The sequence below is a fragment of the Ylistrum balloti genome, unplaced genomic scaffold (assembly GCF_031769215.1).
Source record: "Ylistrum balloti isolate Yb309-2 unplaced genomic scaffold, AGI_CSIRO_Ybal_v1 Utg371004, whole genome shotgun sequence".
NCBI lineage: Eukaryota > Metazoa > Mollusca > Bivalvia > Pectinida > Pectinidae > Ylistrum > Ylistrum balloti.
In genome coordinates this window covers 523,174-546,057 of record NW_026782560.1, presented here as the reverse complement: position 1 = coordinate 546,057, position 22,884 = coordinate 523,174, and the positions used below count along the sequence as shown (strand labels likewise).

At 34.2% G+C, this 22,884-nt stretch overlaps 1 protein-coding gene across 3 annotated transcripts in view; it reads right to left on the bottom strand.

Moving 5' to 3' along the window:
* Window positions 1-744: 744 nt before the first annotated feature.
* Window positions 745-22,884, bottom strand: part of LOC132560038 (homeobox protein six1-like) — a 43,384-nt gene continuing 21,244 nt past the window's right edge. Inside the window, exons 1-3 of one of the 3 annotated variants that reach the window (XM_060224695.1) lie at window positions 6,333-6,568; window positions 3,448-4,105; window positions 745-2,121 (exon numbers count right to left, since the gene is read on the bottom strand). In XM_060224695.1, coding sequence (XP_060080678.1) covers window positions 1,800-2,121; window positions 3,448-4,105; window positions 6,333-6,390 — 1,038 coding nt within the window. In that variant the 5' untranslated portion in view covers window positions 6,391-6,568 and the 3' untranslated portion in view covers window positions 745-1,799. Of the gene's footprint in view, window positions 2,143-3,447; window positions 4,106-6,332; window positions 6,569-22,884 lie in introns of those variants that run through there. The other 2 variants (XM_060224694.1, XM_060224696.1) reach the window with 2 other exon arrangements.

The following is a 22,884-nucleotide window of genomic DNA, read 5'->3' as shown; positions in this document are numbered from 1 at the left end:
CGCACTAAAACATTGTACGTTATTTATTTCATATTAACCGCTAAAGTACATTGCCATATGGATCGTATCCTGGACCTGACTGTACTTAACAGATGTACATACACATCGGTTTAGAATTTTTTTTCTTAAAAATATTGACTCAAATGATACCCCATCTACAGACTGTGCACCTTACAATATGCTTATTTTTATCAAAATACTTCAAGACATGACCCATCAAGTTTTCTTTTCAGTTTGTGAAATTCAATATTTGAATCAATTTAAATTTGCATTTCATTTACACATATGTAAATGTAATGCATTTTTCTATCAGAGTTTTCTAAAATAATGAAAAATCACCCCAGAAGTTTGCATTTGTTTATGTTGATTATGACGGATGCTATAAGAATTTTTATCAACTTCTTTCTTCTTTTTCTCCGAGAAGAAAAGCACTAATTTATTTTTTTATCGAGAAATTTCTGAGTGAAATTTATGAAAAAAAGTAAGTTTTGTTAAGCTTACAGATAAATCCCTCCAACTCTGGTAACGTGACATAGATTTTTAAATACGAGTTTGAATATTGACAAAGCAATTTTAAATGTAGGCAATTGAAAATAGGTCACGAATACAAGACTGAAAACATAAAGTTATTTTCAGCTTTAGCTTATTTAGTTCCTTGTCCAATGAATATTGACAAAATAATTTGGTAGTATTATTGACCGACCGACAACCGACAGAATCTAAATTAACACAAACGATGTGGTATCTTTTGTCATAATTATTTAATTAAATACATGCTTCAATAATGAAACTAACAAAAACATAGATTTTGATTGTATTTATTATTAATATTGGGTAGCAGGTGTTTTTTGTCAGAAAATTAGTTTGCGTTAGAATAAAATATCATTTTGTCTTCCACTTGGTGAATAAGACATCCCCATAGATAAAAAACATATTTGAAAAAAAAATCCTAAATTGTAGTAAAATATTCTGACAGACAATATCTTTAAAATTGCTCACTTTGTCTACACAAACATATTTTAAATTAACTAAATTGTAGACTAGCTCTACAAGTTGATTGTATTAGTCTTTTCAAACATGTTTATATATTTACAAAAAAAATGTATGGGTTATGAACAAAATGTTACATTTTCTAATTAACATTTGGTAAATGTAGACTTTCAATATTATCCTGTTATTTTTATACACACAAGTGTTAGCCTGCATGACAGAATTGCACTTAATCTATATTCTAAATTTAATAACATTTTTTATCTAACATATTTTGATTTTCTGCAAAATAAATTTCAAAACAATACACATGCCCTGCAGAACAAAATTATAAAGAAAGCTGAATGGATATTTCCGACACGCAGTCTTGGTCACTTGAACATCCAACCAAGCACATTACACTTCCACAGACAACATTAACTATATCATGTTAAAAATGAGTTACTCCCTCAGATCACTCTCTCTTGTGTATGATATTGAATTCTGCTAAATCCATGTATTATTATCTCCATACTGAGACAAACGTAGTGTCAGGTGAGGTTGGCAAGCAGCATGGCCGCCATTTTGCCCGGAAACAGACATTTTGATTTCTGGCAGTACTTCCGGTCCATATCCGAGCATGCGCAAATACTACAGGTTTGATTATTATTATTATTATTATTATTATTATTAATATTATGGCACACTAGAATTTGTACCACGTCATGGTAAACTTTGGTCTCACAAATATTCACAGACAAGTATATCATGAATAATTTTTCACACGTTTGTTTTAGTACTTTGCTGTTAAAGACGTTTTGTCAATACTTTCATAGTGTCTGATATTCGTGAAGAAGTCCAACATCTTGGTTTGAACCGTTTGTGACCGATAACACCCCACTTCCGGGCGGAGGACCGCTGTTTCCGATGCTGGGGTGTAAATGCGCGTTAGGCATTGCTTTTTGAAGATCAGCATAAACGGAGCTATGAGGGTGGGTATGTGTGTGTGAATTTGGCGTCTCCTGGGGCTCCAGTTTTGTCTGTATGTGTTGTGGTACAGACATAGCATCGTCACTGAGATCATCCTTAGTTGTATCACTTTGAGGGGAACCAACATCCTGTCCAAGTTGATGCCCACCTTGCGAATGGTCGCTGAAATAGACGGAACCGTCTCTGTAAATAAAATAGGCAGGATTTGGAGTATAGGTAAGCAACTAAAATGCGTTAAAACCATAGCAGCATCCGATTAATGATTTAAATAATAAAAATGCCTTTTCATTAAAAAGAAAATGCTAAATCAAAAAATAATAATAAATAATAATTTGTTTTGTTAGTGATAGCAGCGTATTATTGACGATTCATGCTTTGATGTTGGTGAGAAATGAATTAGTAAAGAATGATATAGCCAGTTATAAACATGTTGCGGGTTTGATTTTATAAATATTATAATAAATTATTATTATTTTTCATAATTAAAATAAAGATTAAATAAGCGCTTGCAATTAAGAAAACAATGCAATAAATTAAATACAACGTGTTTTCGTTGTAATAAATAATTATGTGGCATTTCTGTCTAGTAAATCAAATTAGGGAGAGCAGCTCGAGTAAGACAATAACACAGAAGATCACATGACAGATGTTTATATCTAAGGACAAACAACAATATCACAAGACACATTACAAGGGGAATTGTACATAGGTGTACAAAAAATAAACTATATTCTTAATTCAAGTTGGAAAATTTAGTTATCCGCTCTTTCTTAGCATCTAGGACCCTATGGGGCCAAACGACGAAGGGTAAGGATATCGCGTTTCTTCAAGTCAAATTACCACCTTGCTTTCCCAGTTATGTCATTAGGGCTGAAGAATACAAACGCTTTTGTGCGCTAAAGAAAATAAGCAGGTATCGGGTTCTCAGCTGTGTAATTTGATACCGATGGTAGTCCCGACCTTACGAGCCAGAAATAGAAAGTTAGAGCGTATCTCGTCGGCTAGGGGGATGGGGAGGCAGTGTGGGGATATACATATAAACTAGTACATAGTGTGTATAGGGCAACCATGTTGAAACGAGACATCCATCTTGGAAACACTAGAAACGTTGAGCTTTCTGACTTACCCACTGTTCTGACAACCAAATATCAAGGAAAGACAGTTTGAAAGAGAGTTAACGTGGGGTCGGGATTGGACAAGGATGGTCGGGTCTAAATGACATATGTAGTACAAGTTTACAAGACATTTGGGGAGGGTGAACGAGAAGGGAGGGGTGTTAAGATGGTGTCTGGAAGTTTCAAAACAATTTCACGTTGAATGCGAAATGGTGTGATAGAAACTAGTAGCGTACAGATAAGTTATGAAGGGAATGGGTGGGGGAAGGATAGGTGGGGGTAGGATGGGTTGGGGTAGGATGGGTGGGGGCGAGGTGGGGTTAGAGGGGTAAAGTAAGGTCAGTTTCGGAATATGAATGACGGAAAGTCTTACCGATCCTTAACTTCCGCTGCTCTGTCCCTCTGTCGTCTGTTTTTGAACCAATTACTAACTTGAGTGGTGGTCAGTCCCGTACCCTCCGCCAGCTCACGTTTTTCCCGGGGGGACGGGTAGGGATTATGGGAATACCAGTCCCGAAGTACATTCCTGGATTTCTCTTTAAAGCAATAACTCGTCTCCTCTCCATCCCAAATAGTCCTGGGGAGGGGGAACTTCCTTCTTACTCGGTACTTCCCCACGGCTCCTAAAGGCCTACCTCGTAGTTTCTCAGCCTCTATATAATGCGCCTTTAGCCACAGCGCTTGAAGTTTGGGATGATTATGGGGAGAAAAGTTATTGATTTCAAGAATTTTATAAAGTTCTTTAAAGTTTCCTCTGTGGAAGGCCACCACGGCCTTGGCTTTTAATACACTTTCATTTTTGTGTAGGTGTTCACACGCTGGTAATGACCACAAGAACCTGGCAAGTCTGTCTATATTTCCACCTTGTTGTAGAACTTCGCACACACATGCTACTTGTTCCTGAGTGAACCCGAAGGACGGGAGCATTGCTGGAGACGGTGATCCGACTCCGGATGACGGAGCTGGCTCATGTAACATTGGAAGGTCCGCGTAGGGTCCAACGGCTGTTCCGTTTCCAGGTCTAAAGTGCACTGTTAAAAGAGAAAACAACAATTTCAGCGTGTTGTGATATTAAATCTGTCTGTCTGTCCACGGACTAGACCCATACTACTCTGTATGAGTGTGTGTAATGGTTGAATGGGCCCCGTTCATTGGTCGCTTACACGACCTACTCGGTATATCGTTATTCACACGATGCCTGAGAAAATTGATCTCCTAGGCAACTACGTCAATCATGGAACCTGATACGAGAGGGGGCGGGTATCAGCCTCAGAACGACTTGGAACGATACAACCCGGAGTTTTCATTTAATAGCCTGTATTTATACTGCGTTGATCAATTTACTAAAAAATGTACACAGAATAAAATGGCAGACGATATCGCCCTGAAGTAAATCAGGTGTGCAAGCTACAAGGACAATGGGTAAATTATCACTGTTTTTCTCTATTGTATATCGCCTCTCTCTTCCATCACGGTTATATTCTATCTAACACAACAATAGCTATTTCGTTGTGAAATTAGGCATATGGTCGGTTTCACGTAGGTAAGGCATGTGTAGTCTATTTATACAGTACTAAATATTCCCGGGGCTAAAAGCTCAGACAAATCCATTGAGTAACCCTTAAAATTACTACTTACATTCACACCTAGCGATTCCAAAATGATATAAAGTTTATGAATTTATCTAAAATTTAAACAATTATTTTGAGTAGAAGATTGCGGGTTAAAATTTTCACAAACAACAAGAGGCACTCAGAATAAAGCTCTACAGGGCTGTTGATAAAAGGCAAATATCGGAGGAACGGAAGCGCATTATAGTAATTGGAAGTGACATGTTTACCGAGACAATATTTGGAATTGACTGAAGGTAGTGAGGGCTGTCGAGACGACATGGAGAATCAAAATCACCACAGATGCCGGGTACTGACAAAAGCTTCTCCCAGCGGACATTTCAATGGGGAGAACATCGCATTCACATTAAATTTACTGATAGTTTTGTTCACTGTAAATTAAATCTGTCTATAACATTTTTGAAAGAATTTGAAAACTTTCAAATATTTGTTTACCTGTTTATAATAAATTTATAAAAATATTCCAAACATATTTATAGTATTTCACTACACGTGTAAGCATGTTGGTATCCCTCGCAATGACAATAGATATTCATATAGGATTGAAAAAAAATGAGCGTAATGAATATATAATTTCAATTTACACATGCCTTTATTGGGTATATTTGGTAAGTGTAGTTTATATATCAAAATCATTTACTATTTTATTATCTTTAAATTATATAGTAATGTTGTAACAATCATATCTGTAACTACAGATATTTGAAATTAATTTATCTCGTTTTCTTTTTTCCTTTTTTTTTAATTATTTCATTTCTCAGGTTTTCACATTTCATGTTTCTAAATTAAGAAAACAAAATGAAAGGAAACAACATATCTGTCTAGATATTTTAATGATAATATCATTGATGCAATTTGTTAATATTTTTTGAGAAATCCATGATTCGATTTTAAAATATGTAAATATTTCAGTTTTAATTTCCAAAATTTTCAGAAATAAATGTCAGAATTACAAGCAATATTTGTTTTATAAATTGTATCTTTTTAAGGTATCATATTACACAATACAGGTATTTTGTTGACAAATAACACGTGCGTCGGTTGACACGAAATCCAACACACAATATCGGTTCTCAATATGACAATACACAGACACCAAAATCACAGCAGACAGATCGGTTTTCGTACAACTAGAAATTCTTCTCACTTCGGAAGACACCGTTTATGTCAACACACTCTAAAATTAGCTGCTTTAAAGAACCACCTCCGTAAATTACTTAGTCAATATTTCTGTTGGAGCCCGGTAAACATACAAGGCATTCAAGCATATTTTACACTAACCTTCAACACGACAAAGTAAACACGGAATTTCATAAATACCCATAATCTGTTCGCTAAAGATCCGTTCTCTGGGTGTTTGTTTAGGATAAAATTCGCCTTTACTGCCGATCAGAAGTATTATATTTCAAATACATTTCATATAAAAAAACTAAACATTTATGTACGACGACTGTAATTTCATTAAAAGGAAAATATATGATTCGTTTAATCAGAACCAAATTGGTATTTTGTCACATTCAGAATATTATCCCAGTGGCTATTTTATACTTGAATCAAATGTTTACACTAACTATTGTCGTCCTAATTGCCAGGTTTACACGGGAAATAATCCCGGTAAAAACGTTACCTTTCTCATCAGTAAAATCCCATTCGAGAGGGAAATCTTCGTCATCAGACAACGACATGGTAAATTCCAGGATTCCGGTTTTGTAGTTAGTCGATAAGATTGTTTTCTAGCAGTAAACACACATATATATGTATATATATATATAGCTCGTGCCTGAACGAATGCGTGTATATGCTATAAAGCTAAAGACGACTAGAATCTGTACCAGTCTTTTGTATGTACATGTGTATGTGTGTATGTACACGGTCGCTTTCTCCAGATGAAATGGACATAGGTGGAATTTTCAGGGATACAAGATACCAAGAATCCTAAGTGTACCATGTGTGTTGGAAGCCATAGGACACATCCTGTGGAAACATATGTACCTACTGTCAAACCGGACAGTGTATGAATGCCCCTCCCAGCGGGGAATGCCACCTAATTTGCCTGTCAATCTCCGGGGGGTTGAAGGAATCCCGAATGACCACCAGTGACCAATCCCCTCCGGCTTCGTGGGGTGGTCAGTCTCAAGATTAATGGACTGTTTAAGAGCTTACGTAATAGACCGATCCGTATGTACACAAGGGACAAATGTCGATGCTGGGAGTCTCCCTATCATCCGTATTATTAGTTGGTTGGACAACTGTCATGCTACATGCATGCTTTGTGAAGCGCATGATTTCATATGTTTTCACGTTTGAATTGTTCCGTGAAATCGATTGCAAGCTTTTGTTTGTGTATAGAAAATAAAAGATGCATGTATAGATTCAGTCAATGTATTTGACGTAGTCTTTCACTGTTGTAGCGTTTGTTTAAAGGCTTCTGTTCAATAAGTCATATACACAGGTAATTTTCATCTAAAGAAATCTTGACTCCAAAACAAAATTCAAACATATCAGGTTACATTTTCAACAATCTTCAAACAATTCCATCAAATGATTTTTCAATATGATAATTTCTTATCAAAGGTTTGAATTCCCTCACTTTTTTATGTATTATGTTCTCGATGTAGTACTCATCACCCCCACACCCCCTCCCCCTACCCATAAGCTCACATAACGTACGTACATACACAGACTGGTATGTCGAATTAGGATCAGATGTTGCAGGCATGTGTTTCAGCTAATAAAATGTAACATGATACTCGGTAAACTGATACGAGACTCAGCTGGTCGAGTACAAGTCCACAAGTATTCTCCATGATTAAATACACACGATGTTACTGCAAAAACACGACTGGTTCAATGGTCCTTCGCCACAAAAATATGAACATTTCTTGTTTACACAAGTCCCATAGTTGTACATTGGAGGATGTGGAAAAGATCCAGAGAAGTTCTCCTCGATCTAATCGGTGTTATATCTACCTGACACGGAGTATACACTTGCAGAAAGGATGCAGCTTTGTGTGTACAATTCAACAGATTTAAAAAGAAAATATCACGTGACGAACAAATCTACAAATCAATTGCGAATTTAAGGTATCTTCGCTTTTGATCTCCGTCTATTTGCTGTAAAGCGTCGTGTAGCCATACCCAATTATATTTTCTGAATTTCTGAATTTGCCAGTGATATATTTGTCACATATATGACAAGAAAGATAAATCTACTCAGATCTGTTGTGTGTGTAGTTGTTATAAGTACAAAACTATAACCATATTTGTGTTGCTCGTAAGGTCGGGACTACCATCGGTATCAAAATACACCAACCCTCATTAAATTCTTTAGGATCCTTAAAAATTCGCAAAATAAGAAACTTTGTTATTTTTAAAAACTTATAACACTAATTTTTTCATATCATATTTTACCGTGAGAGGAAAGGTTTCTTCCACAGGTATAAATAAAGTCAGGCACACTGTCATGTATTTTTCTTCTTTTATTTTTTTCCAGAACGCTTTCTATGTGTATACAATATCAAATTTGATTATGAATTACGAAAAACAAACAATCTTAATGAGAAATATTGAAAATATAATTTAATGCTGTGCATTGTGATTCTATCTATCCATAGATTATTAATCTAATGTAAAAATTTCCAAACATCACCTCTAATTCTATAAATTGTACGTTACAATTTGATACAAAAGAGGACGAGTGTTATCTTTTGTTTTTAATGAAATGTTTTCAGAAATGTACATTTGGTCCCAGGAATTGTGTTACAGAGAGAAAAATGACCCACTTTTTAATGTTTTATTGTTTTATTAAACAAAACTTGCACGTGCGAGTTTTTGTTAAAGTGTCGCTTGAAAATTACCTAGATATGTACTTGTTTCAGCTGATTTCGTAAGTAGCTTCCATTACATATGTATTAAAAATTTATAGGTCACACTGTGACGTCATCACTTTAAAGCACTCTTTGACACCTTGTGCTATTTGAGGCATGCACTATACGTCACATAGTTGCACGTGTGAGTGCAACTACGGTACAAGAATGCCCAAAACGTTTACACGTGATGTTCACGGTCCTGAAGTTAGTGTGTCACATTAACTATGGCGTGTATGAATTGTTCCATTTCACGACTAAGTCACAGTAAGAAATTCAATGATTAGACAATGTTTCAACTACAACACTAAACCACATCTGCTCTCAGCTTGATCTCCCCAGAAAGTACACGTCTCCTTACTATAAAGGTATATCATTATGCTTCAGAGCATCCTGTTTGTTCTCGATATGCTAGTCTACATAAATTTTATTTATCAAAAAACGCATCCTGGGTACTAAATGTCTGTTGTAAAAGCTTAGTATTTTTTTTATTTATCTTCAAAAATAGAATGTAAAAAAAAGAAAAAATAGATAAAAAATAAAAAAGGAATATTTTGAATATTTAAAAAAAAATAAGATTCAGATGAGCTCACAATCAATTTGACGTCGTAAATAGTTAAGTGACATTTGAAGAAATCTTAAAGAAAGATTCCAACGACGAGACAATAACCGTTTGTAAAATAATTTAAAATCTAATATATATTTATATTTTGTTTTTATTAATTGTCTAGATGGACTCAAAAAGAAGATATTTTCCATACAAATTATGAAGCGTAAATATTTTTACACAAGACTATGGCTTTATAAAACATTAAGATGATCAGCAGAAATCTTGTAAATATTTCTAGCAATCATAATGATATTGTGTGTTTGTATGTCCATAGGTTTAAATCATTTACGGTGGTCCCTTGTTTAAATTGAAGAGATTCTATCAAGCATCTTTGCTTTCTCTCACAGCAGGATTAATGTCTTATAAACGATCCCAGTTTCACAGTTTTTTCTCGAGTTAAGCTGTTTACGAGGCAAATGTCGAAAGGAAACGCCAATGCGCGTTAGATTAGGCATGTACCTGGAGACTATGGGGAAAGTAAGTTGACGGGCGTGATATTAAACATCATCGTAGAACACTTGTCATTATACTCAGGGACTGGCTCACAACTGACAGAAATATTAATGGTAAAAGTTTCTGGTATGGGAGCCAATGTTCACAATGAAGGACTTTCGTAAGAAATGCATCGCAATTTTGGTATTACCTATCATTTTCTTCTTCCTAAATATGATTTTTCATTAAACTAAATCAGCATGCTCGTGACATAAAAAAATATCATGTTAAATTATCATTATATATTTTTGTATTCATAACACTGGAATTGAAAACGAACGCTGTAGAGGTAATCACAAAGGATGAAAGAAAAAAAAACCTTAAAGCACAAGGTCATTAGAGGCTGTATGAGATGAACGCCATCCATGTCGACATATTGTTCGAATTAGTCGAGATTTAACTGTCCTAGATATGCCACGCCCTCAATTTATGAATTATCCTATCCATGAAAGTCTCTGTAAATATGTCTAAATTTACTATCTGAAGGCTGGAGAAATAAATCATTTTTCACCCGCAATATTTCAAGATCATGTCTAAACCGAATTAACATTTCAAGGGATTCTTTGAAATTTGATTCGATAATCTATCATTATATCTATGACATTAAAACCTCGTTATAGAGAGATCACCAGGCTCCACAAGTCATTCGTTATGGAGCAATTGATAACGACAGACGTTTAGGCCTGTATCCTCTATGTGCTTACAAAGTTGATGAATAAAAAACTCACGGAATGAGCATCTTGCTGTGCTCACCTCTGTTTTTTAAGCCTTTGCGGTAGGTCGCCACTAGTTTTTGTCGTTATGGGGCCCAGACCACCCCGATTGCCCGTTTCTCGTTGACGCAGTTATTCCATGTAACTCAACTTTTCACATCATGTTATTAGCGAGCGAAGTCGTCGCACCGCCCGCTATATAGCTAGGGGCTACATCTCATATGATTATCATCGTAACTTACTGCTTTATGAATTGGACTTTTTATGCCACACACAGGAATTTTTGAAGCTGTCATACCGGCAGTTATAGCCTTAGATTTATTTGTTTCGTATGACGTATGTAATTTTCATAACTTTAAGATCGTAACCATCTCGAGAATCGCGAATGCCATTATGCTTTACGAGAATTCAGAATTATTTTTTACGTTATAAAATTTTACAGTTTTTTAATGAAATCATTTATGTAAAAAAAAAAAAAAGAGAGATATTTTAACCGATTTTCTTTAAGGAGTTATTCCCCTTACCGTTGATGTATTATTGCTTTTAATAGAAAATGATACTTGAATAAAATGAAATAAAACATATAAATTTCAAATTTAACACTTTGGAAACATTTCAATTTATAAAATATACTTCTGTTCACGTGCTGCAAATTTTAGATTTAATTTGACGCGAAGACCATATGCAAACTGTTGAATATAATATTTCCTGTTTATTTGCAGCAGAAAAAAAGGTCGAATGTATGGCGCGGTTTTCTGCCTGTGTGGTGAGTTAAGGGCTACCCACTAATGGCAAACAGCATCTAATTTGGCCTATCACATCGTACATCGGTTGTCCCTGCCCGTCAAAATCACGCACCGTTTGGTAAATACGCACCGGTAACGACCAAAACGTTTCTCCGCGTGTTAGGAGAAAACCCGTCGAAAGCGTTCACGCTGTGTCTTATACTTTCACAGAGGTCACATAAACACTATCTCCCGATTTTGGTAGAAATTATTTCTTGGATAAAACAGAATGGAATAGGTTTGCTGTCAATATGATCCGAGGTGATGATTGATTTATTCAGACGGTACCTCTACCGCATCATGTATCCGTCACTTTAACCCGAAATTATAAACATACGTACAGAGAGATTAATCATAAGTTGGAAATTGTCGCACTATCGTGAAGCCAGAGTTTTGATTTCGACCGATATAGCTAGCTAAAGACTCGGTTCTTGTTTCTTTTGATCCATGTGATGAAAACATACAAAACGCATGAATCATTTGACCGAATAGCTCAAGATTTTACTGGGGCACAATGACACTAAACACCGTAGTAAACCAATCTTGACGCACCAGTCTTCAACTGGAGGTTTACAAAAGCAACATTGATGAAAAAACAAATTTTAAAAGATAAGGATTAAATCGGAAGTAAAATTCCTCTTTTGGTAGCTCTTCGATACGCTTTTATTGTTTGTATTGTAATATACATAAGATTGTATTCCTCCTTCATCATACCAGTTATCATTCTATATTCTTGACAGTATTTTGGGTTATTGTTTTTAGAGTTATCGCCCTTGTGAGTTCAAGCTGACGCAGTATTGACCGTACTGCAAACGTTCGTTTGTTCTGAAATATAATAAAAAACATTGGATACTGCTAAAATCCGATCAACATGAACGGTTTTAATTTTTAATGGCTTTCGGAATTAACTGATCTATGTACATTGTGTAAAAACTCTTCAAAAGACAACCTGGAGATCCAATTTCAACATCCGGAATCAATTCTTACAGTATGAGTGTTTAGAATAAATAATAAAATTTTAAGACTAAAAAAATAAAGCCATTCTGTAAACGATACTTCGGGTACAGAAAGATATATATATTATTGATATAAAACAGGTAACGAAATGCTATTTGTCTTCAATATATCAATGTTCCTGCCACGTTCACATTTAGGTATTCAACACAAGAGAACCCTTGGGGACTCAACAGCATTACATCGGACTCAACCTTCCACCGCGATCACGTGGTCCTATCAAATTACAGTGGTATACTAGCGGCCATTGTCCCCGTGTGTGTCCGAGACCTAGCTGCTTCGTCGAGGGATCGTTATTGTAACCCAATACCGTCATCTCGGATCATTAAAACAACAACGGTGTCGCGAGGCAATGACAGGGGTTGACTTGGAATAGTTGTCTCCGCGTTTGTTTTCTCGCCCAGTGTCACTGAGTATGAATGCGTCAGAGAAATGGGTGTTGTATTTACTATGGTACGGTTCCGTTTCTTCCACACACCTGCATTTCCAACCGTGCCTCATAAATACACGCAAAGCACGAGCATTAACGCACTCGATCGTCAATCACAGGAAATTTGAGATCGTTAACTGTACATGATTACGTTTAGTTCCTACAAAACACATTAATTTTCATCATTTGCCGAACGCTTTACCTACACTGACAATTACCCAGGGTTACCATCAACGAAAGACTAGGATCACGAATATATCTGTAAACTACACGGACCTTCAGTTAAACGAATTCAATTTATCTTTTGGGGATTTTTGTGAAATACAAATACAGCATTTTGAGATTAAATTGCAAGATTTTGCAATGTTTGCAGGAATTACATTTCCTTTGAAACTATTTGAAACAAAAATATCCGTCATTATAACGGGTTTTATAATCTAATATCTATATGGATTAAATAGTCACTACAAACTTACATAATATGTTAATTTTCTATTTTGATATTCAATACCTCAGCAAGACAATAGGCTTTCGAAATATCCCGATTGTTTGAAATGATACGCTTATTGTAGATACATGTAGGTATATATGATAGAAATTGTATTATATCATTTCTGTAATGACGTAAACTCAACGGCAATATAATATATATATTTTATCCTGGTCGTATTTCCTGAAAGTTAATTCCTAACTTTCCAAACGGAGTCAAACCATTAGAATAAACTAACAATACACCAGGCTATCTAATAAATAAATAAATAAATAAATAAATAAATAAATAAATAAAAGAAAATAAAATTGTACGATGAATAAAATAATTCTTCATAATCAGATTCCAATGTGTTTGTTTTGTTCAATCTTAAAATCATCAAACTGTAACTTAGCGAGCATTCAAGTTTCATTTTCACTGTTATTTTTTTATGTAATGATGACGATAATGATAGTTTCTGTCCAACGTATTACACAATTTGTCATGAAAACATTTTCGATTTTTAAGATTATAGTTATACAATTATAACTGCTTAAACAAGATTTGAAATTACAAAAAATTAGATTATCAAAACGGAACAATACAAAGAACATTTTGTAGATTTGTACTAAAGTTAATATTTCGTAACACCCTTCATGAAACACGTAATTTCCTCAATTAAAAAAAGATAACGATGACTTTAAACATTTAAAGTGAAAGATTTCCAGAATAGATATACAGAAAATGTACTTTAAGAAATTGTTGTTATTTATTTTTTTTTTATTTCTTTATGGAAATTTTCATGATTGTAATTTTTAAGATGGAATACAACAAGGAGTTACATATTCTTGACAGAAAAACCCTTTCTTCCTCCACCGACAGAATCGATAGATCAGTATCATGAGTAATGAAATAAATCTTCAAAAGACTGTAGCTGGAATTAGGTTTGATCAATTTATCATGTGGTAGATTTCCCGAACGTTTGTCGTGTTGTAGTCATGAAACAGAATCTCGACCGCTGTTTCTATAGTGTGTGAAAGAGTTACATCCCTTGGCCTCTGTTGCACACACAAGTATGTTGGTGCGTGATAGCACTTAAAATAAGCTGACGCCTCAGTGCAATAACACAAAGCCCTCCCTGCTTAATCTCGCTGATGTTGGATACACAAATAGGCAAAAATAAACAATAAAATTTACGCTTAAAGTACAAACAATAAATTGTTATCATTTTACAAAGCATTTCAAGCGGTGGATGAAAACTGAACGAGTGAGGCAGAAAAAATAGTAAAACAATACCCCTGATCGCTGAAATAAATTACAAGCAAGTTCGCTAAAATCGATTATGGGACAGTTATTTTTACGTTTAAATACTAATGACGATATCGTATCTTGTGCTGTTTATTCAGCTGGAGACTATTGTTTAGTTAATTATATAAAAAATTAAAGTGAAAGGTAAAAAACACTTGGAAATTCTGCAACTGTATAGTTCAATTAATTGGAAATAGTGAATAATGTTTTGGGTTGAAAATCTGTTGTAAGTAATCAATTATTGATTGGGTTGAAACTCCTTTTCAGGTTAATGACTCTTTTTTTCAAAATAGAAATTTCACAAATTTTTTACCGTAACTATAACGGTAACTTTCACAGAAAGTCAAAATGTTATCGAGCAAATAAATCAGAATGAAATTTAACGCGGAAAAAACCAAACTCTCATTTGAAGAATAATTCCTCCTTATGAGAAACATTCTGACTGGAAAAGCAGCATTCCAAATATTGGATACAATCTGTTGGCCATCTCTGACTTATTAAAGCTACCTCTCATGAAAGGCTTACACTTTTCTGAACTGATAATAATGTTAATTAATTTTACGTAAGTATACTTCTTTATAATTTAAACATCACCTGAAATACATTTGGCATGCGGTCAAAATGAGTATCTTTTTTTATCGAAAATTTATCCCTCTTATCAGGAAACTTATTTCTATTGAATCTAGAAATTACATAGGCGGTGATGCAGTGTTCAAGCAAAATCCAAACATAACTGATTATAAAATCCTTTTAGTAAACATATTTTAAAGGATAAAATTTTAAATTATCAAATCACAATTTATGCATCATAACAAATATGCGTTTAGCAATTACGTTATATTCAAATGAAGATATATATTTATTTGATACATGATCGTTTTAGTTTTTCAGAAATCCGTGGACGTAAAAATGTTTATACAGAAAAGATTTTGTGATATGAAAATAACAGCAGTTAATTTTATAAAAATAAGATGATAGCGACAACTGAGAGACAATTTTAGAAAAAATAACAATGATCGGAAGCTAGCTACCTTGGCGGTAATTGATCCCTAATATAACATTGATTACAGACAGATTTCTCGATGGCATTGTTTTACTAATAGTGACACATCATGATTGTTGTGAGTTTCAATAATTTTTTCCGTGCTTCATTAGTCAAATTTGAATCATTGTCACATGTTATCTTGTTCAAATTTACAGTTGTTATCGAAACTCATTAAAAAAGGGAGACGTGGAATATGCTTGCAATTTACGCGGACTATGTGCATGTAATACAAGCGCACAAATGATAGTGACTATTAGGATGGAGTGAAGGATAGTGATGGCGAGTAATGGGGCATTGCCACTCTATCAAACGTAGCGAAGAACTTCCTTAACCGCTACAATCTACAATCTCCCAATCCCCATTCATCATTTGAATATGCGAAATTAGGGAAAGACGCAGGTAATTACGAGCTATGGTAATTTGGTTGTCAGTCGTGCAATGCAGAATACGCCAGACCGTATTAAGTTTGCTTGTGATTTCAACTTGGGGTCTATCATTACAGTTCGCGATAAGGAATACTCGCCTCGGGAGAATTAAGGTGCTTCTACGACAGATATCAAAAATTAATAAATATAACATCGGACAAACTGTAATCAAATATGATTGATAAAGTAATTCGTCCTGCTGATGATCACGGTGTCAAGACCATTTGTCATAAATAGAACTTTTCGTCTAATTCAAGCGTCTTGATTACACAGAATACAGAATACCCTATTTTCGCATTCGTTTTATCTTGATATTCATCAGAGAGTTCCATGATTGATCCGTGTAAGCCAAGCTACAATAGTGGATTCAATTTTCATACTTTGATAATACATAAGAAAGCGGCATTCTGAGGTCATATCAATAGCGGAGTAAAGTCACAGAATGGAGCGACTTGCTGTTGTTTTAATGATAAGAGGATGGTTACTTTACCAGTAGCTGATGGCTATTACTCGCTGATATAAGGATATGCCAAAAGAAGATCAGAATGATTCTTGATATCTGATCAAACTATGTTAACTGGTGAAAGATAATATATCAGAAGATCGAAAAACTCCGTTTTCTATTAAACTCAACTCTTCGTAGAGCGATAAGATGGGCTATTCTCGATTTCTTGTGAAACAATGATATGTCCTATGGCAGCTGAACAAACAGTCTCTTTCTAGAAATGATTAAAGTATTTGTTACAATATCCAATTAGTTTGAGTGAGTAGTCCTGATCAAAGATTTCCGAGAGACGAATGCTGTCTATCACATTTATATTGGCGACGGGGAAAACATAACTGACTTTTCAACGGAAACACAGAGCAAAAAATCCAATCCGGTTTCCATAATATGTTCATATTTCATACATAAATTCATATTTTGAATTGATCTGATATTTTCATCCATTTTATTTCTTCTCAATTTTCCGCTTAACTTCCAGAATAATCAATGACACCATATTTTTAGTCATAAAATAGAATTGTTTAAATATTCTAGTACAGATGTTTGATTTTTTGTGTCATTTCAACCGCTTAATTTACAGCTTGTAGCATTTTTTTCTTATTATGTGTACTTGAGGTAAAGAAAACAAACGCTCTGTGTTCGTAAGAGAAGTAAAAATTTAGAAACAGTTTTTAAAATGTACACAAATTAGCCAATATTGTTGGAAGGCACGTAATTACATTCTAAAGTGAAAAAATAGCAGTTTTAACGCCTTGCTATAAAATATTATATAAACATAGATTGATGTACAAAACATGAATAATCCAGAGTATTTATACCACTGATGGATTTCTTAGAAAATTGTGTGTAGTTGATCTTAAATCAAAATTATGATTTTACATATCTATATAGACAAAAAAAAAAAAAAAAAAATACAAAACATCACATTAAATACGATGTAATGACAAATGATATAAAAAACGAATCGTTTTGGCCTTATTCTGATATTTCAATACTCTTTCTAATTACGTTGTATAATAATAAAAAATATGATATTTTTGACTTGCAACCTTATGATTGCCATTCAAGAATCCGTATCGCTACACTGTGTATTGTTTCGATGTTTTGATTGATCACCATCTTGAGAAAAACTCCCATTCTTGACTTATTCATCCAAGTTTAATATGCGGTTGTCCCGCTTCAGGTTCAAGAATGATTTTATTTTTTTATTGTATTATATAACATCAGTGCCATACATTACCAATAATCTAGGTTTTAGACTAAGTGCATACAAGCCCAGACATAACGATGACAAAAACCCGTTCGATCGGTAATACATAAAAACAATCTCGATTTAGGCACAACACGATCATGTTTCGTTTTACAGTGGTTGATTCTGACGAAAACACTTGCTCGGCGTGTAGAACAAGAATGCAAATAACACCAAATAGTCCCAATGTTTCATTTCAACTCCGGCATGCAAGACCATGCTGTTGGGTCCGCAGTGATTTGCGGCCTATATTATTGGATATGATGCATTGGATAACTTACTTTTGGCAAATCGACTCTCTTAATAGCTTTCTGCACGATATACAGTCATTCGTTCCTAATGGCCTTTATTATACTTTGGACAATTTTACGACCCCGCTGTAATCTGGATTGGATAATATTGTATCACGTGATTGAGGAATCTATTTCATTTTTGTTGTATCACAGGCTTTTAGGTCATATAGCGACCGATCGGTTTCAACAAAATTCACAGAGGATTCGAATGTATTTAGTAATACTGTCTAGACATTTTAATGGTAATCTATATCTAGAAGTGATATGCCATTTTGCTTGTTTTAGTCCATGAAAGTTTACCGTTATGTCATCTGACGTACAGTTGTGATATTTCTAGCTGTGTTAAATAGATATTGGTAAACGACGGAATCGTAGACGAAAATAGTATTGATGGTTTTTTTTCCTGGCAACAAGCTATTATTAAGATGAATGGGTGCAAAATAAGCGTTTGGGAAATGAGTTCAAAGTCGAGAGCAATTGAGATTGAGGTCAGCATTGTAAATCAAATATTTGTGCTATCACCTGATACGTCATTGTTATGATCATGTTGACGTGACATATGGACTGAAGTAGATATTAAAACATCTGGTATTTATGTAATGGAACTGATAGAGTTGACATTTTTTGTTTGGTTCTCGTTTGTACGGATCATTATATTGATAAACTCATATTCCAGTTTATTAACTAATGAAAAATTGTAGTAGACTGGAAATGAAGAATAGAAATACTATATCGCATTTCAAAGCGATGAATATTATGAGATATTATAACTTTGATTGACTGGTTCATGTTGCTCATTTAATGTTCGTATATCATAAACGTCATTACATTTAAACATTAAATGAAATAACGCAAGTCAAGGAATGACATATATGCTTAAATCCATCATTCAACATTCGTTATTGTCATATTTTCAATTTGATAATGTTGGTGCATGCGGGAGAATCCAATTTAATTATGAAATAACAATTTAATCCGAAATAAAAAGGGAAGCTTCGTGACAGTCTATTGCTGTCATGTTCCGTTCTGGCTGATGTTTAGTAAAGATGTATTACTTATCAGCATTAACTGTCACCCATCAATATATTGGAAAATAATGTAAAGGATACTTTGTTGTCATTGAAAAGCAAGTTTTATAGTCGTTCCTATCAGCTATGATATTTTAGAATCTGTTGCATAGGCAAATACAACAGAAAAACCAGAAACAAGAGACTAGCTAGCAAGTGAAATGAAATCACGGCATGGAATCCTGATTTTTTTTGGGCAAGGTTGATATTTAGGATTTTTTGTTTTATATTCAGCTATAAAATTTTTGTATCTTTTCAGTCACATAAATCAGTGTTTCTGTCTTTATCGTGTCCAGGATATTTTTCATACGAATCTTGAATTATTATGTAATCAAATTCATGTTTTATTGCAATATATCATTCATTCTGACAAAACGTATTTATGATATCTCTTTGTTTATACCACTTACACATTTTTTTTCTAGAATTAAGTCGATGTTGAAGATTCCTAAATATCCAGTAATTTTGTCTGAAAAGACATGTGAAGGCTTATATATAAACACTAAATGTATATTCACATTTGTCTCATGATCGTTGCTTGAAACGGGCAATATATACACTGTATATACAATCATGTTTATATATATATATATATATATATATAATATCAATTAAATGTGTCTTCTAAGTTTATATAAACTATCGGTCTATGTTATTATTTAAGTGACTTATTTGTTTAATGTTTTTTTTAGAATATGTCATACATGTCATCTGAGCTTATGCTAAAAATTGTTGGTTAAGAATGAATTTGACTAGATCCCAACATTGTATGTGAGCCTTTCCAGTATTTTCGGTCCACCGCATGTAAGACATTTCCCAAGAGAGACGTGGCTTGTTCACTGTATTCTACTAGAATCTAAAATCGTTCACTTGGACGCCATTAAACCCTGACATGGAAGTCAAATTAGCTATTTCATCATCAGACCGATCTCAGACGAGCTCTTGTTTGTTTTGTAAATGAAACAGTTATCCGGCGTTTGTTTTTATACACATTGCCGCTATAATATGATACTAGATCGGCACTAGAGGCAACTGGACTTCAAAAGATATTAGCTATTTAATAGGATCAATTTCATAGAATCTTACGATTGTTAGAAGGCATGTCAACTTTTTAAGATTATTATAAAATAAATTCCCACTTGTGTGTTTGCTGTGAAATATCCATAGTAATTTAGTATTGTGCTTATACTCGCCTCCGTTTCAACAATCGATGCTTTCTGACATTGATTTATAAGGAAATCAAGCTGAGAATGATCCGTTTCATTGCCAAACAGATATCGTACCTGCCACAGGCACTTCGAGGCATTAATTGTCCATGGACTTTTATAACACCAAGTGAATAGATTTAGAAATCTACTTTTTTTGTATTCGGAACAAAACATATTCATTTATTACAATGTACAAATTATAAAACCACTGTTGAATGCTTGCCCTCCTGCTGGCAACTGACAGAATGGTATGCTTGCTTGATTATGTTACTGTAACAATGCCGTTGTTTATGAGGTGGATGATGACGGCTTGAGTGGTTTTCGCGGGTTAAAACGCAATAGATTTTTTAAGTTTGCATATGCTGTTTGAGACTAAATTGACCTTGATACCGTGTCAAGGATAAGTAAGTATATTTAATACCAATTATACGTTTAAAAAAACCCGAAACAAAAAATGAAAAAAATTACAATAAACAACCAACTCATTAACAATAAAATGTGATAAACCTTTAAAAATGCGTTAAGATCAATGGTGTTCTAAAGTTAGTGTGTAACAATAATGAAACCACAGACACTAATATAATGACAAAAAGGCTCGACGATGGAAAAGTTGGAAACACTTGAGAAGATAGCAGCGTATTTCGTTTAGTAGTGCAATACATCTCTCGATGTGTACATATGAAGGTCATTCAACGCAGACAAATGAGATTGCTTTCTTGCTATAACTCACAACATGTCGCATGGACCAGACAGTCAATAATACAGCCATTGCAGCAGCTTGGGTTAGGCCATGATAGAGATAAGTACGCACAGAATATAAGGAACTATTCACAAAAAATAAATCTTTCTTCAAGGTTGTAACAGTTTGGTCTATCAATTTGTAATTTCATTTGAATACATAGCAAGGGTTTTGAGTCCGGGTTTTCTTTACAGCTGTCAGGTTCTGTATTTAAACGGTCTTGGGAGCTTCCGTAGTGATAACTCAAGTCACATCATGGATTCCGATTGAACATCGTGTAAATTTTCGAGGCTTTCTCAATTTCTGCGGTTATAAATTTACTCCATTCTATTACTTTCTGACAAAGGAAACTATCATTGAATGATAGCAAGGGATGTATGATATTGTTAAGAAAGGTATCAAGGGTTTCAGTTGACCCGGAGATATCTGTCAAAGTCAGGCTATCGTGAATGGAGAAACCTCAATTAGGAAATAATGTATGATGACAGGATCATAGAGCAGCAAATACGTGTCACCTACAGCTGCGGTCGGTAACTGCGAACACCAGATACCTAACGCATGCTCAGAAACATACCACAGACACCGTGGGATAGCCACATGTACACCCGTACTTTGGGGCGGTGGGCGTGGTCCATGTGACTAAAACTGTCAGCTAGGTACCAAATGTTTATCCCCAGGCGTTTTGATAAACACACCCTTTTCTTTAGTGACTTTCTGGGTATTTAAAATGATACACTGACATTTTGTCAAATGGATTGTATGTTATTTTGGGGAAATGATATTTTATAAACACATGCACGTATTTTCATTCTTTGTATGCCTCGGGAAGTATTAATTTGATATATAACTCGTAGACTCGCCACAGTACAAATAAAAATTCTATCTCATAAGATAAGACTGGTTTGAGCGAGATGACATGTGATATTCATTGCTTGCAAACTGTAATTTACATTGATAAAATTTAACTGAAAACACCATAGAATGAATTTTGGCGCGGCGAAACTTTACATATAGCCAGTGCTTATCTTATTCTTGTACCTAATGCCTTCATATTGCAAAATATATATTCACAAACTGATCTATCACATCCGAATATTTCCTGATCCAAGTGACACCTATGTGATAGGAGGATATATTGCCTGTTTAGAAGGTGACAAATCACACATCATGAATATGTCATATTGAGATTTTCATCTGTAACTTTTCAATGTTTTTAATTCTATATCATTTAAATAGTTTTATTCATTCAAAGATGAAAATCCTTACCTGCTCGAGTTGATACAGAATAGTAAGCATTCTGACCCTCAAGACTAGGTATATCTTATAATAAAACACGGGGAGGGGGTGGGGCGAATATTTTTGTGTTTAGAGTAAATATTTATTATAGAGTATATACGGTATTTATCTTGATAATGAAATAATTAAATCAGGAGTATCAAATGATTGGTTCTATTATGTCTATTCATTCTGGTATACAGAGAGATTGGAGCGATAATGTCAAAGACTTGACTGTAACGTAGTGTTTAACGGTGGTCAACCAGGCTGTTATTATTCTGCCACACTGAGCAATAATTGCCAACATCTGGACGAAGGGAAATATCTACATGTATAATGTTTTACACTGTCAAGTAGATATTATTTATAAAACAAAAAATCGAAAGGGCGGTATCTAGGTGTATTATATACGTACCACACAAAGTTTTACACAAACTTAATACTTCTAAAAGTTTGTTTATTGAACAGGGGTAATGGCTGATTTAGGAATACTTGATATTGTAATGGGAATCCTATAACATAAATTTATCCTCAAAATTCCCTCGGTAATTCTAATTTCGATTTTGTTTTGTAAGCTTAATTTGTTTTCCGGCGATACTATAATGGCTGGTGTCTTTGATAGGGGTCTAAAACTGTTTTACTTCAGTCTCAAAATTCTGTTATTTTTTCCCTAGGTTTCCCCAATT